We start from the raw sequence: 12,211 nt of genomic DNA on the forward strand, positions 1-12,211 counted from the left end.
TGTGGAGGATTTTTAATAAACCATGTGGTTGTCGCCAAAAGAAGGCACTTCCTTTCCTGACCACTTCCATTTTTATCAATAAAGATGACCCTATTTAAACTTTTTACAAAAAAAATCATCCTTGGGAAAGCATCTGGTGATGTAAAACGTGTTGGTATAAGTGCGAGCCCCAGAAAGAAAAAAAAATACCCCCTCATTCGTACACTGCTGACGGAGACTCAACAAGCGCGGCAACCACGAGGCACCGGCAGGTGACGTCATCCAGGTCCACCGCCGATTAACGCTGAGACGCTGACTGCATGCAAGCAACTGAAGTTAGGGAAAGCCTCCAACCAACTCCAGGACTCCATAACACTGGTACATTCCACACCAAAGGTGCCCAAAAGGGCTGTAAACAAAAATTGCTTTTATTTTGAAATTTTATTTTGTATTGCTTATTTTTATTTTGTATTCTTTATATTTAGATTTTTTTATTTACTTGTCTTACCTTACCTCCTTCACCATTCTCTCTACTGCTGTTGCTTATAACCTCTTAGCGCTGTGTTACCACATTTTGCCCAGCAAAATAATTTTCATTTATATCAATAAAACATGACACATGACACACTGTTACCTATAGCAACCACTAAGCATTGAGCTGCTACCTGTGGGTACTGTTAGGTAATGGCTGCTTGCTGTGGGTTGTAGAACACGCGTACACACCACAGCAGATTGTGTTTCTTTGTTCCTTTTTTATTATTCTTGAAATGTCTCCTTTTATTGGACACTGCAGTTTGTACAGAGATGGATTTAACTTGGGTGAGTTGTAGGATTGTAGCGTTCTAATAGCTGTGTAAATAGATTGTATCTGGTTGGTGGACAACCCCCCCCCCCCCCCCCCCCCAACCCTACAACACAATGCTGTGCTTATGGCAGTACCCCCTAGGGGCATTTTCCCTGGAACACTATTCTCCAGTCACGGCAGGTAGTCACGCGGAGTGGTGCCCCCCTCCCGCACATACGATTTTATTAGTAGCTACGGAACTGATCCATACAGTGTAGCGCAGTACGGTTACCGGTGACTTGGGGAATGGGCTGCACACCTAGAACTAAAGATTCCTGCTATTACTAAATCCTAGTGGTAATCTATCTCATGGCTTGCCCTTAAGGTGGCCATACACACGCAGATTTATCTTCAGATCTGGCTGGTTGGAACAAAATCCTGGTTATGGATGAGAGCAAATGACAGTTGACCATTTGCTTGGAAATGCTGGAAAACTGACAAACTGTCACTCATCCATAACCATGTTTTTGTTCCAACCAGACAGATCTGAAGATAAATCTTACTAGTGTATGGGCACTTAGATGAGTCAGTGAGCTGACTCTCACTGATAAGGATTCTCACTCCTCTTGGAGTCTCTAATTTTTGACTCTTGACTTTCCAAAGTTTTATTTTCCTGTATCCGGCCCTGGACATTTAAATCCTCCAAATTGAAGGCCTTAGAAGTGTTTCCAATAATCCCTGGACACAGGATGTAGACAAGAGGGGCACCAGCTGCATGTCTGATGATATCAGCTGGAATAGGTGCAAGTGCAGGACCGCCCGAATAGTAGGTGAATGTGTATGGGGACAGATGCAGAATGCACTGGTCGGGACTGGAGACTGGAACAGAAGCTGGAAGCCGCCACGATCTCGGGGAGGAAAGTGATGCTCTGGCAATGAGCCGAGCCCTGGAGAGGGTTTATATAGGGAACGTCTGTTCGCCATTTGTGTGGCTGCAGGAATCTGGTTGGCATGTGCATTCCCAGCGCACGTCTCACAGATGCCAGGCGTAACTAGGAGGGGCAGGTATGGCAGTGATGGATCCGGGTACCGGGACTCCTGTGTGTGACATCAGCGAGGATACAGGGTCACAAACATGGAGGTATTCGTATTATCATTGCTCACCTATTGGATAGACCTTGTTCCCCTGCTTATCGATAGACCCGATGTTCTTTCTCTCCTGCGAGTTATGTCATTGTATTGTATAGAACTCTGTAGTTTATCCCATTCCTTCCTCACATGTGTTATTAGAGCTAATTATCCAGCTGTGCCAGAATATATAACATTTCATAGAAGGCTTCCCACTGGTTACATATACAGATCTGTCGTTTAATGTGTCACGCAGAAGCCTTTCCTCTGTGCCAGATAATGTAATCACCTCGCTTCATTTCCAGAGCTGTATAATATACATCCGTATACTGGCGTAAGAACACATCTTATACGGACAGACACGGATGTGCCGGTTACTTCTGCCATATATTATACTTATTACTAGAAAGAAATGCTAGGTTTTGCGGATGGGGAGGTAGATGTAACGGGTGCAGAGAGAGTTCAATGTGGGTGAGTTATTTTGTTTCTGTGCAGGGCGAATAGTGGCTGCTGTATTCTTACACTGCAGTTTAGATTTCCGTTTGAAAACACCCCACCCAAATCTAACTCTCTTTGCACATGTTACATCTGCCCCACCTGCAGTGCAGCATGATTTTGTTCATCTTCAAAAACCGAAGCTTTGCTAACGGGTCTGAATCTGATAAAGTGAGGCAAGCAAGTCCCTTCGTCTAAAGCCGGACAGGCGCTGAGATGTTGCTTTCTATATTATAGAGCGGTTTATCTGACACCGCCCGCGGTACCTGGCAACAATCCAGATAAGGATAATAAGGGGCGAGTCGTGTTCCTGGGAAGAGGGCTGACAGCCTTGCCAAACTTGTCGGCTGTTACTCTTCAGTCTCTTGCAATGTACCTGCTCCAATAAACCTCTAGGCAGCGTGGGCTTTTGCAGAACTTAAGAGCAGTACCGGAGCAGGTGGACCTGTTCCGGTCTGACTGCGTTCCCTGCTGTCAGCCCAGTGTTGCTTTATGAAGGTATGCTGGTGACGGCGGCGGGTGTGTCCCGCTTCAGTCACTAGATAAGCTGAGGTATGAACCGTATCTGCTCAGTGTGAGTTCCTGAGTGCAGAGGTTATCGGGCTCCCATTTACCTGTTCTGCGCTCATTCAGCATTGGTACCTGACACCGGGACCTGTCTAGACTGTGATCTGCTCCATGGATTGGCCTGGGCTCAGATGGGTGAGGACTGTGTACCTGTCTGATTGTTTTAGGCTCCGAGGCCTCCTTCACAGGTAACTCGTCGTTCAGCTGCGGACTGATTCCTGCAGTGAGCAGCATTAATAGACTATAGGTGATTGGTTTGCTCTGGGCTTGTACTCGCTGTGGTCTGCCGAAATGTGGAGGTAGGATTACAAATCCTAGGGAGCAGAACCACTAATGCATGCAAGCAATGCATCTAAAGGTGGCCATACATCAGAAAGACATTGCACCCAATCATACATCTCAATGGATTGTATGCAGATTGTGTGCACATTATGTATACACAATCATACAATCACACAATCTTCCAGCCCCGGGCAGTGAAGACGCTGGGCGCCGCAGAAGTTTCCAGGCGGCAGACGGGCGGGCGGCTGAAGAGAGCGGTGGTCGTCCTTTTGCACAATTCTGTCACTACTCTGAAAACAGTTTTCAGAGTATTGCTGCATTCCGGCTATTTAATAACACAGCAGAGGTGAGCAGAAATCTGAATCGAAATCTGCTGCGCTATATAAGACACTGTAACGGAATCTGCTGCGCTATATAAGACACTGTAACGGAATCTGCTGCGCTATATAAGACACTGTAACGGAATCTGCTGCGCTATATAAGACACTGTAACGGAATCTGCTGCGCTATATAAGACACTGTAACGGAATCTGCTGCGCTATATAAGACACTGTAACGGAATCTGCTGCGCTATATAAGACACTGTAACGGAATCTGCCGCGCTATATAAGACGATGTAACGGAATCTGCCGCGCTATATAAGACGCTGTAACGGAATCTGCCGCGCTATATAAGACGCTGTAACGGAATCTGCTGCGCTATATAAGACGCTGTAACGGAACCTGCTGCGCTATATAAGACGCTGTAACGGAACCTGCTGCGCTATATAAGACGCTGTAACTGAATCTGCTGCGCTATATAAGACGCTGTAACGGAATCTGCTGCGCTATATAAGACGCTGTAACGGAATCTGCTGCGCTATATAAGACGCTGTAATGGAATCTGCTGCGCTATATAAGACGCTGTAACGGAATCTGCTGCGCTATATAAGACGCTGTAACGGAATCTGCTGCGCTATATAAGAACCTGTAACGGAATCTGCTGCCCTATATAAGACACTGTAACGGAATCTGCTGCGCTATATAAGAACCTGTAACGGAATCTGCTGCGCTATATAAGACGCTGTAACGGAATCTGCTGCGCTATATAAGACACTGTAACGGAATCTGCTGCGCTATATAAGACACTGTAACGGAATCTGCTGCGCTATATAAGAACCTGTAACGGAATCTGCTGCGCTATATAAGATGCTGTAATGGAATCTGCTGCGCTATATAAGACACTGTAAATAATAATAATAATAATAATAAATCTGTGATCTGTGGCATGTTTCATATAGTGATGGAGAACTTGTATTTATGATCGCACCAAGCTGTGATTGCAGTTGGCATATAAGCTTCGCTATATAAGAAACAGTTTTATCTAATATATTGCATTATACTATAACTTGTATAGAACCTACAGGAGCGTATACTGTATCGCAGACATTGTTACTGTTCCGGAAGCAGGTTCCGTGCAGTATTACAGTTTGTACGGGCAGTGCGGGGTCTCTGCCGCCCCTGTTGTAGGTTTTGTACATTGTGGCAGATACCGGTAACGTGACAGTAGCTGTGACTGTCAGTGTTACACTTGTATAATGCAGCCCGTCCATGACATGTAGGTGCAGAGTCCACCGCAGCCTCTGCCCACTCCCTGTAGAACATTAACACAATACAGAGATCTCTCCTCTGCGACACTGGATGGGCTGGGAATGAATGAATGAATGAAGGAGGATATGGTTCTATGGGCCCCATCGCAGGTTAGGCCTTGTGTCCTCTGTGCTCTGCTTCCTGAGTGGCCACTGGAGTCGGCCGGTGGATGTCGGCATTACCAATAAACACTTTATAGGAATATGATGATTTATGCAGTGTATTATCACGGTGGGTACAGTGGGCTTTGTTCAGATCTGAGCTCCGTACACATTTGTTTGGAAAATGGGAAAAACCACCCAAATCTAATTCTCTCTGCACAAGTAACATCTACCCCACCTGCAGTGCACATGGTTTTGTCCATCTCTAAGAAGGATTTTGTCAGAGTGAACTAGAATAAGGCCCATAGTGACAGGTATACAAAATATTCAAGTGAACAACAGAGAAATGATCTTCCACAAAATCCATTACAGTATCAATAAACAGCAAAGGTAGGACAAAATCACTGACTAAAATTAGATGGAAATGTTCAAGATCCACTGACTAAAACTTGACTAATGCTGCTTTCCCACTGCCTACACGGGTAAAGACCCGTTTTTTTTAAACGGGTCTTTAAACGGGTAAGAGCCATAAAGACTCTTTCCCACTGCAGCTTTTAAACGGTAAATTACCGTTTAAAAGCTGTTTTTGTCACATTCACACTTACCCGTTTAAAAACCCGTTTAAGCAGTGTAAAGATAGGGGGGGGGGGAGAATTTAAAAAAAAAAAACGGCGTGGGGTCCCCCCCACTGCCGTAACCAGCACCAGGCTGAAAGAGCCGGGGCTGGTAATAAAAAATCAGGAAACCCGACAAATAGGGGTTCCCTGATTTTTTACAACCAGCCCCAGGCTCCAGGTCCGGGGCTGGTTCCCAAAATATGGGGGACAATGACTAGGGGTCCCCCGTATTTTAAGAACCAGCCCCAGGCACAACCAGCCAGCAGGGTAATGCCACAGCCGGGGGACACTTATGATATAAGTTCCCGCGGCCAAAGCATTAACCCTACCGACCAGTCAGCCTGGCCAGGGGCCCTGGGGGAGTGGGGACCCCCCCAATAAAGGGGTCCCCCCCCTCCAGGACTTACCTGACCAGGCTGAAGCCTGGTGCTGTCCCCGGTGACCCTGGAGCGGTGGTCACCGGGCTGATGGTATTGTGTAAAAAATAGAATAAAAACCATTGTCTTTTACTGGTGAACTATGAGTCCCAGCAAGCCTCCCCCGCAAGCTGGGACTTGGAGAACCACAAGTCCCAGCCTGCGGGGCATTAAAGGGCCCGCTGGGTCTTGTAGTTCCACAGTAAAAGAAAGAGTTAAATAAACACACTGACACACGTGAAAAATAAAAGTTTAATACATACATAACACATACATACTGATACTTACCTATCTTGAGCCCGTAGGTAGCCCTGGTCCTGATGTCCTGGTCCGTGTCGGCGTCTGTATCCAGTCGGCATCCCTGTCGGCGACGGCGTCGGCGGTCCGGAGTCCGAAGAAATCCATTTGGGAAGCTGTGGAAGGAAATCCTACTCACCTGTCCCAGCGCGACGTAGTCCAGGTAAGGTCTTTGCAAAAAAAACAAACCGAACACCCGAACCAAGCGGACAGCTGAGAGACGCACGGTGTGTTTACATCGTGCGGCTCCGCCCCCGAATGCCGCTATTGGCCGCCTTGCGGCCTAGCGGCCAATCAGGAGCCGCTAGGCCGCAAGGCGGCCAATAGCGGCATTCGGGAGGCGGAGCCGCACGATGTAAACAAACACACGTGCGTCTCCGTCAGTCCGGTCTGGTTCGGGTGTCGGTTTGTTTTTTTTGCAAAGACCTTACCTGGACTACGTCGCGCTGGGACAGGTGAGTATGGTTTCCTTCCACAGCTTCCCAAATGGATTTCTTCGGACTCCGGACCGCCGACGCCGTCGCCGACAGGGATGCCGACTGGATACAGACGCCGACACGGACCAGGACATCAGGACCAGGGCTACCTACGGGCTCAAGATAGGTAAGTATCAGTATGTATGTGTTATGTATGTATTAAACTTTTATTTTTCACGTGTGTCAGTGTGTTTATTTAACTCTTTCTTTTACTGTGGAACTACAAGACCCAGCGGGCCCTTTAATGCCCCGCAGGCTGGGACTTGTGGTTCTCCAAGTCCCAGCTTGCGGGGGAGGCTTGCTGGGACTCATAGTTCACCAGTAAAAGACAATGGTTTTTATTCTATTTTTTACACAATACCATCAGCCCGGTGACCACCGCTCCAGGGTCACCGGGGACAGCACCAGGCTTCAGCCTGGTCAGGTAAGTCCTGGAGGGGGGGGACCCCTTTATTGGGGGGGTCCCCACTCCCCCAGGGCCCCTGGCCAGGCTGACTGGTCGGTAGGGTTAATGCTTTGGCCGCGGGAACTTATATTATAAGTGTCCCCCGGCTGTGGCATTACCCTGCTGGCTGGTTGTGCCTGGGGCTGGTTCTTAAAATACGGGGGACCCCTAGTCATTTTGTCCCCCGTATTTTGGGAACCAGCCCCGGACCTGGAGCCTGGGGCTGGTTGTAAAAAATCAGGGAACCCCTATTTGTCGGGTTTCCTGATTTTTTATTACCAGCCCCGGCTCCTTCAGCCTGGTGCTGGTTTCGGCAGTGGGGGGGGACCCCATGCCGTTTTTTTTTTTAACGGGTAAAGGGCTACCCCTTTCCCACTGCCGAAAAAACGGCTATTACACGTTAAAAACACTGCTTTTTACACGGGTAACAAAAACCGGTATTTGTTACCCGTGTAAAGCAACCTGGAGCTTTCCCACTGCAGCTCTAGCCGTTTAAAAAGGCTAAAAAAACGGCATTTACACGTGTAAAGCCTGCAGTGGGAAAGGGGTATAAGACAAAATTAACACTGGTGCTTCAATTCCCCCCTACAGGCCAGGGGTGTCTTCTGCTCCTCTCCAGATGAATGGCTGTGTGGGAGTTATCTGGATGCAGCGGCTTCCTCTGAGATGGTATTTTGTAGCTGAACTTTCATTGTGTCTCACAGAGCGGGCAGCACATGCCGTATTATTGTATACATGGAAGTCTTGTGTTAATATTTTTTTATTTTGTTATGTGATCACAGACCCGTTACACAAACCTGTATTATCCCTGGCATACATACCCGCATTATCCCTGGCATACATACCCGCTTTATACATGGCATACATACCCGCATTATACATGGCATACATACCCGCATTATACATGGCATACATACCCGCATTATCCCTGGCATACATACCTGTATTATCCCTGGCATACATACCCGTATTATCCCTGGCATACATACCCGCATTAACCCTGGCATACATACCCGCATTAACCCTGGCATACATACCCGCATTATCCCTGGCATACATACCCGCATTATCCCTGGCATACATACCTGTATTATCCCTGGCATACATACCTGTATTATCCCTGGCATACATACCTGTATTATCTCTGGCATACATACCCGTATTATACATGGCATACATACCCCTATTATACATGGCATACATACCCCTATTATACATGGCATACATACCCCTATTATACATGGCATACATACCTGTATTATCCCTGGCATACATACCTGTATTATCCCTGGCATACATACCTGTATTATCCCTGGCATACATACCCGTATTATCCCTGGCATACATACCCGCATTATCCCTGGCATACATACCCGCATTATCCCTGGCATACATACCCGCATTATCCCTGGCATACATACCCGCATTATCCCTGGCATACATACCCGCATTATCCCTGGCATACATACCCGCATTATCCCTGGCATACATACCCGTATTATCCCTGGCATACATACCTGTATTATCCCTGGCATACATACCTGTATTATCCCTGGCATACATACCTGTATTATCCCTGGCATACATACCAGTATTATCCCTGGCATACATACCCGCATTATCCCTGGCATACATACCCGCATTATCCCTGGCATACATACCTGCATTATACATGGCATACATACAGGGGCGCATTGAGGGAGGAGGATTCCTGTGTGCCGTGTCTGTCTCTCATCTCTATAGTTGGCAGATTAATACATTCTGTGCACTGGGGTCACTAGGGGCCCCTAGCGCTGTCCCAGAGTCTAGTGCACACGTGCAGGACTCCAGGAAAATGGCGCAGTGGTATATTTTATGTATCTCTAATGCTGGTAGATGTGAGCATATATGTAAGCTGCTACTCAGAGATACGTGTGCCTGGTGCTGTGCTGTATGACCCGGTGTCTGGTGCCTAGCAGCGCAGTACTGTTAACCTGGGCCTGCTGCGCTGTGCCCCTGTGCCCTGTGCCTCGTGCTGTGCTGTTCCCCTGTGCCTCGAGCTGTGCTGCGCTGTTCCCCTGTGCCTGGTGCTGTCCAGTTCCCCTGTGCCTCGTGCTGTTCCCCTGTGCCTGGTGCTGTGGCTCTGTGCCCTGTGCCCAGAGGTGCTGTGACTCTGTGCCTGGTGCTGTGACTGTGGCTGGTGCTGTGACCCTGTGCTTTGTGCCCAGAGGTGCTGTGACCCTGTTCTTGGTTCTGTGCTGTGACCCTGTGCTTGGTGCTGTGACCCTGTGCTTGGTGTGGTGCTGTGACCCTGTGCTTGGTGTGGTGCTGTGACCCTGTGCTTGGTGCGGTACTGTGACCCTGTGCTTGTTGCGGTGCTGTGACCCTGTGCTTGGTGCTGTGCCTGGTGCATAGTTCTGTGATATGTCAGTCAGTGTAACATTAGATCCAGTGCAGGCTGCTCCCTGTTACATTGTTACATGTGTGCTCAGGGTTCCATACATACAGTAACTCTCTATTGTATGTTCTACTATTGTCTAATGCAAATATTAGCAGATGAAAGTGTCATTATTCTGGTGGCGGGAATAGTGATCGCACGAGTACAGGTGTCACCGAGCCTGACAGTCACGTGTGTGTGTGTGTGTCTCCTGGGGGTGTGTGTCTGTTTCCTGGGTGTGGTGAATTAGGTCGATACCAGAAAGTGTTTTTTTTTTTGTGTGTCAATGTCGACACCTGACCATGTTGACCATATAGTGTTGACCTGTAACCATGTCTCCTATCCATGTTCAGGGATAATCCAGACTCCACTGGATGTGGTACCCCCTGCTTGACCTGTATGAAAAGTGCTAGAACTATAATGTAACAACTGCTGGGGGATGGAACACTCTGTAACCTTCTACATCTTGTACAGCGAGTCCTGTAATACTCAATGCTGACCCCGCACAGACGCCATGCCTGCAAACCTCAGCCTGATCCTGCTTCTCTCGCACAGCTTGGTTTGCTAATGAACAGAACCTTGCTGCACTGCAGGGGGGCAGATGTATCCTGTGCAGAGAGAGTTACATTTGGGGGTAGTTTATTTTGTTTCTGTGCAGGGTAAATACTGACTGCATTATTCTTACCCTGAAATATAGATATCAGTTTGAAGTACAAACACCACCCAACTGTAACTCTCTCTCTGCACCTGTTACATCTGCCCCACCTGCAGTGCACATTGTTCTGCCCATTAGCAAACCAAATGTACTTTGCTCCTGACCCAGAACGGGCCCTCAGTGCTGCCAGGCTTCTGGTGCTCCCAGTAACGGGTGCTCCTGACCCAGAACGGGCCCTCGGTGCTGCCAGGCTTCTGGTGCTCCCAGTAACGGGTGCTCCTGACCGAGAACCGGGCCCTCGGTGCTGCCAGGCTTCTGGTGCTCCCAGTAACGGGTGCTCCTGACCGAGAACCGGGCCCTCGGTGCTGCCAGGCTTCTGGTGCTCCCAGTAACGGGTGCTCCTGACCCAGAACCGGGCCCACGGTGCTGCCAGGCTTCTGGTGCTCCCAGTAACCGGTGCTCCTGACCCAGAACGGGCCCTCAGTGCTGCCAGGCTTCTGGTGCTCCCAGTAACGGGTGCTCCTGACCGAGAACCGGGCCCTCGGTGCTGCCAGGCTTCTGGTGCTCCCAGTAACGGGTGCTCCTGACCGAGAACCGGGCCCTCGGTGCTGCCAGGCTTCTGGTGCTCCCAGTAACGGGTGCTACTGACCGAGAACCGGGCCCGGTGTGCTGCCAGGCTTCTGGTGCTCCCAGTAACGGGTGCTCCTGACCCAGAACCGGGCCCTCAGTGCTGCCAGGCTTCTGGTGCTCCCAGTAACTGGGGCTCCTGACCCAGAACCGGGCCCTCGGTGCTGCCAGGCTTCTGGTGCTCCCAGTAACGGGTGCTCCTGACCCAGAACCGGGCCCTCGGTGCTGCCAGGCTTCTGGTGCTCCCAGTAACTGGGGCTCCTGACCCAGAACCGGGCCCTCGGTGCTGCCAGGCTTCTGGTGCTCCCAGTAACGGGTGCTCCTGACCCAGAACCGGGCCCTCGGTGCTGCCAGGCTTCTGGTACTCCCAGTAACGGGTGCTCATGACCCAGAACCGGGCCCTCGGTGCTGCCAGGCTTCTGGTGCTCCCAGTAACGGGTGCCCCTGACCCAGAACCGGGCCCTCGGTGCTGCCAGGCTTCTGGTGCTCCCAGTAACGGGTGCTCCTGACCCAGAACCGGGCCCTCGGTGCTGCCAGGCTTCTGGTGCTCCCAGTAACGGGTGCTCATGACCCAGAACCGGGCCCTCGGTGCTGCCAGGCTTCTGGTGCTCCCAGAACCGGGCCCTCAGTGCTGCCAGGCTTCTGGTGCTCCCAGTAACTGGGGCTCCTGACCCAGAACCGGGCCCTCAATGCTGCCAGGCTTCTGGTGCTCCCAGTAACTGGGGCTCCTGACCCAGAACCGGGCCCTCAGTGCTGCCAGGCTTCTGGTGCTCCCAGTAACGGGTGCTCCTGACCCAGAACCGGGCCCTCTGTGCTGCCAGGCTTCTGGTACTCCCAGTAACGGGTGCTCCTGACCCAGAACCGGGCCCTCGGTGCTGCCAGGCTTCTGGTGCTCCCAGTAACGGGTGCTCCTGACCCAGAACCGGGCCCTCGGTGCTGCCAGGCTTCTGGTGCTCCCAGTAACTGGGGCTCCTGACCCAGAACCGGGCCCTCAGTGCTGCCAGGCTTCTGGTGCTCCCAGTAACGGGTGCTCCTGACCCAGAACCGGCCCTCAGGCTTCTGGTGCTCCCAGTAACGGGTGCTCCTGACCCAGAACCGGGCCCACGGTGCTGCCAGGCTTCTGGTGCTCCCAGTAACCGGTGCTCCTGACCCAGAACCGGGCCCTCGGTGCTGCCAGGCTTCTGGTGCTCCCAGTAACCGGTGCTCCTGACCCAGAACGGGCCCTCGGTGCTGCCAGGCTTCTGGTGCTCCCAGTAACGGGTGCTCCTGACCGAGAACCGGGCCCTCGGTGCTGCCAG

The 12,211-nt window shown here is 50.5% G+C and overlaps 1 protein-coding gene across 3 annotated transcripts in view; it reads left to right on the top strand.

Moving 5' to 3' along the window:
- The window catches only part of POF1B (POF1B actin binding protein), a 65,791-nt gene that overhangs the window by 9,250 nt on the left and 44,330 nt on the right, over positions 1-12,211 (top strand). The window contains exon 1 of one of the 3 annotated variants that reach the window (XM_083160354.1): positions 2,965-3,088. The exons of the other annotated variants lie outside the window; for them this stretch is intronic. Coding sequence (XP_083016480.1) covers positions 3,065-3,088 — 24 coding nt within the window. The 5' untranslated portion in view covers positions 2,965-3,064. Of the gene's footprint in view, positions 1-2,964; positions 3,089-12,211 lie in introns of those variants that run through there. 3 annotated transcript variants of the gene reach the window in all.

The sequence above is a fragment of the Crinia signifera genome, chromosome 9 (genome assembly GCF_055691185.1).
Source record: "Crinia signifera chromosome 9, ASM5569118v1, whole genome shotgun sequence".
Classification (NCBI taxonomy): Eukaryota; Metazoa; Chordata; class Amphibia; order Anura; family Myobatrachidae; genus Crinia; species Crinia signifera.